The sequence below is a fragment of the Myotis brandtii genome, unplaced genomic scaffold (genome assembly GCF_000412655.1).
Source record: "Myotis brandtii unplaced genomic scaffold, ASM41265v1 scaffold1072, whole genome shotgun sequence".
NCBI lineage: Eukaryota > Metazoa > Chordata > Mammalia > Chiroptera > Vespertilionidae > Myotis > Myotis brandtii.
Genome location: NW_005353643.1, coordinates 57,795 through 61,325, shown reverse-complemented (window position 1 = coordinate 61,325; position 3,531 = coordinate 57,795). Strand labels below are relative to the sequence as shown.

At 52.5% G+C, this 3,531-nt stretch overlaps 1 protein-coding gene across 1 annotated transcript in view; it reads right to left on the bottom strand.

Moving 5' to 3' along the window:
• Nucleotides 1-3,531, bottom strand: part of LOC102245258 (ADAMTS-like protein 3) — a gene marked incomplete at its 5' end in the record, with an annotated part of 69,808 nt that overhangs the window by 8,685 nt on the left and 57,592 nt on the right. The window contains one exon of the mRNA XM_014541780.1: nucleotides 733-915. Within this exon, the coding sequence (XP_014397266.1) occupies nucleotides 733-915 (183 nt within the window). The remainder of the gene's footprint in view (nucleotides 1-732; nucleotides 916-3,531) is intronic.

Genomic DNA, 3,531 nt, shown 5'->3' with positions numbered 1-3,531 from the left:
CTGTGTCTTGTGCACAGAGAGTCAGCCATCACTGAGCGCAAAGGGGTCCTTCATTTTTTATTTTTGTTTAATTAATGCATTTATTCTTCGCTTTATTTATTTACTGTAAGTACTTCCTGATTGTTGGAGGTATGACATGTCCCCTTTCCCCTCATTGGCTCCTGCAAGTGGGGTCCTTTACACCCCATTTCCCTCAGGAACCGGTGGTAATAACTGTGGGAACAGCGGCCAGGACGGGCCCTGGGACCACAGTCCGGGGGAGGGGCCACTGCAGGCCAGAGGGACCCGCCAGGACCCTCCCCGCCAGAGGGACGGGGTAGGGGAGCCACGGGGCAGGCGGGAGGCCTCTCCAGGGACAATGTCTGCAAAATGGATCAGTCCCGGCCGGCGTGGCACAGAGGTTGGATGTCGACCTAGGAACCAGGAGGTCACAGGTTCGATTCCCGCTCAGGGCACAGGCCCGGGTTGTGGGCTCGATCCCCAGTGTGGGGCATGCAGGAGGCAGCCGGTCCATGATTCTCTCTCATCATGGATGTTTCTATCTCTCTCTCCCTCTCCCTTTCTCTCTGACATCAATAGAGAGAGAGAGAGAGAGAGAGAGAGATGAGCAGCCCTTAGTTCATAGTGTAAAGCATCGCACGCCCATCTCGTTTACGCCTCAGCGCCATAACCCACCAACGGGGAGCCTGTGGGCGGGGAGGCCCGCCACGCCCAGCCGGACGGGACACTTACCCAGCAGGTGCAGGACGGAAGCGGCCGCCGCCTTCCCCAGCGCGCTGGAGGCCCTGCAGACGTAGGTGCCTTTGTTTTGCCGGGAAACGTTCTGTAGTAGCAGGGACCCATTGGGGAGTACGGAGATGTTGTCCCCCAGCGGCCCGCCTCTCTTCACCCAGCTCACGGCGGGCCGGGGGGTGCCTGTGGGATGGAAGCAAACAGGGCGGAGGCAGATGCCTTTAAGGACAGGCCCACGGCAGCCGGCGCGGCTCAGGGGGTGAGCGTCGACCTGTGAACCAGGAGGTCGGGGTTCGATTCCCGCTCAGGGCACAGGCCCGGGTTGTGGGCTCCGTCCCCAGTGTGGGGCGTGCAGGAGGCAGTTGATCCATGATTCTCTCTCATCATGGATGTTTCTCTCTCTCCCTCTCCCTTCTTCTCTGAAATCAATAAAAATAGATTAAATAAAAAAGATTTCATGGGCAAATGTATTTTTCTGGAGAGGGGGTCCTTTTTCGGGGGGAAGGGGCGGCGGTAAAGGGATTTCTGACAAAGGCCTTGAATCACAGCTACTCACATCCACTATATAATGAAAACCCACATCCACCCGACGGGGAACAGCATGGCCCAGGGCCGAGGCGACGTGGAGGATTGTGACCACAGGGTCTCGCTGCGCCACAACAATGCCCTCCCCACCCTCGCAGAAGGGGGTGATGAAGGCCCGTAAAGGCAGCTAATAGTCCATTCCGACACGAGAACCTTTTAAAGCAGTGGTTCTCAACCTTCCTAATGCCGCGACCCTTTAATCTTTTTTATTTAATACATTTTTATTGATTTCAGAGGAGAAGGGAGAGAGAGAGAAGCATCAATGATGAGAGAGAATCATGGATGGGCTGCCTCCTGCACGCCCCCTGCTGGGGATCGAGCCCACAACCCGGGCATGTGACAAATTGAACATAATGAAAGCATCGTGATTCACCACAAAAACAATCTGTAATTATAGATGTGTTTTCCGATGGTCTCAGGCGACCCCTGTGAAGGGGTCTTTCGACCCCTAAAGGGCTCGCGACCCACAGGTTGAGAACCGCTGTTTTAAAGCAAAGGCCAAGATCGGCCGCATCTCCAAAGAGCTTAAGAGCAAAAAAAATAAGCCAGAGGGAATGCATGCGGAACGGAAATATTGGGATAAATAATGTTCGCATTAAGCGTTGACATGCAGGGGGTGGGGGAAAGGGATGTAATATGGATATTGATGGATTCTCAGAGGGAACTTCCCTTTCTCGCCAGCAGGGGGCAGAGAGGGTGAGGTTAAAACATCCATATTTAGAAAAAAAATTTTTTTTTTTGGTTAATCCTCACCTGAGGATATTTTCCCATTGGTTTTTTGAGCTACGGGAAGGGAGGGGGAGAGACACAGAGAGAAACATCGATGTGAGAGAGACACCTCGATTGGGTTGCCTCCCCGCTCACACCCCTACAAGGGCCGGGGTCAAGCCTGCAACTGAGGTACGTGCCCTTGACTGGCATCGAACCCGGGACCCTTCAGTCCAAGGGCTTATGCTCTACCCACTGAGCAACACTGGCTGGGGCAGAAACTTTTTGTTTTGTTTTCTTTTTTAAAAATATATATATTTCTTTATTGATTTCAGAGAGGAAGAAGAGGGAGGGAGAGAGAGATAGAAACATCAATGATGAGAGAGAATCACTGATCGGCTGCCTCCTGCACGCCCCCGACTGAGGATCGAGCCCGAAACCCGGACATGTGCCCTTGGCCGGAATTGAACCTGGAGCCCTTCAGTCCACAGGCCGACGCTCTATCCACTGAGCCAAACTGGCCAGGGCAACTATTTGTTTTCTAACCCTCACCCGAGGATATTTTTCTAGAGAGAGTAGAAGGGAAGGGGAGGGTAGGGAAGGAAAGAGAGAGAGAGAGACATGGATGTGAGAGAGATATATCGATGGGTTGCCTTCTCCATGCACTCCAACCAGGGCCGGGATCAAGCCTACAACCGAGGTAGGTGCCCTTATTCAAGATGGCAGACAGCCTTCATTGGGAAAGGGGACTTGGGTGGCTTTATTCCTCCTCTTCTTGCTCACTTCTGTGTTTGCTGTCTCTTCTATTCTCTTCGATATTGCTGTGGGAAAGGGGGAACGAGGGAAGAGAATAGGCTCATTTTGACCTAAGCTGGATGGTTTCATGCCCTTTATCTGGCAGCCTATGAAAAGGTAGACCTGGAAGATGATTTCATTGGTGACTTCTGTGGGCTCCTGGAGAGTTCTGTTCTTCTGATGACCCAACAAGATAGATATTCTAAGTCAGGGGTCCTGAAACTTTTTAAACAGGGGGCCAGTTCACTGTCCCTCAGACCATTGAGGGCCGGACTGTAGTTTAAAAAACACTATGAACAAATTCCTGTGCACACTGCACATATCTTATTTTGAAGTAAAAAAACAAAACGGGAACAAATACAATATTTGTATTTGCATGTGGCCCGCGGGCCGTAGTTTGAGGACCCCTGGTCTAAGAGGTACGCATAGGTGAGCTCATTATAACTCGCCGTGAACAATGACTGAAGGGCAACTAGGACATAGACAGGGGTACGCACGCCTCTGATGCAGGGGGTTCGTCTGCATTCGCAACGTGAACACACCAGGTCCTAAAGCAGGGTTCCAGCGTGTGAAAGTGATGACGGCCTTATCTATGTCATGCAAAGTCCCTTCTTCCATTCACGGAGCCGGTGTGGCTCAGGGGCTGAGCGTCAACCTATGAACCAGGAGGTCAGGGTTCGATTCCCGGTCAGGGCACAGGCCCGGGTTGTG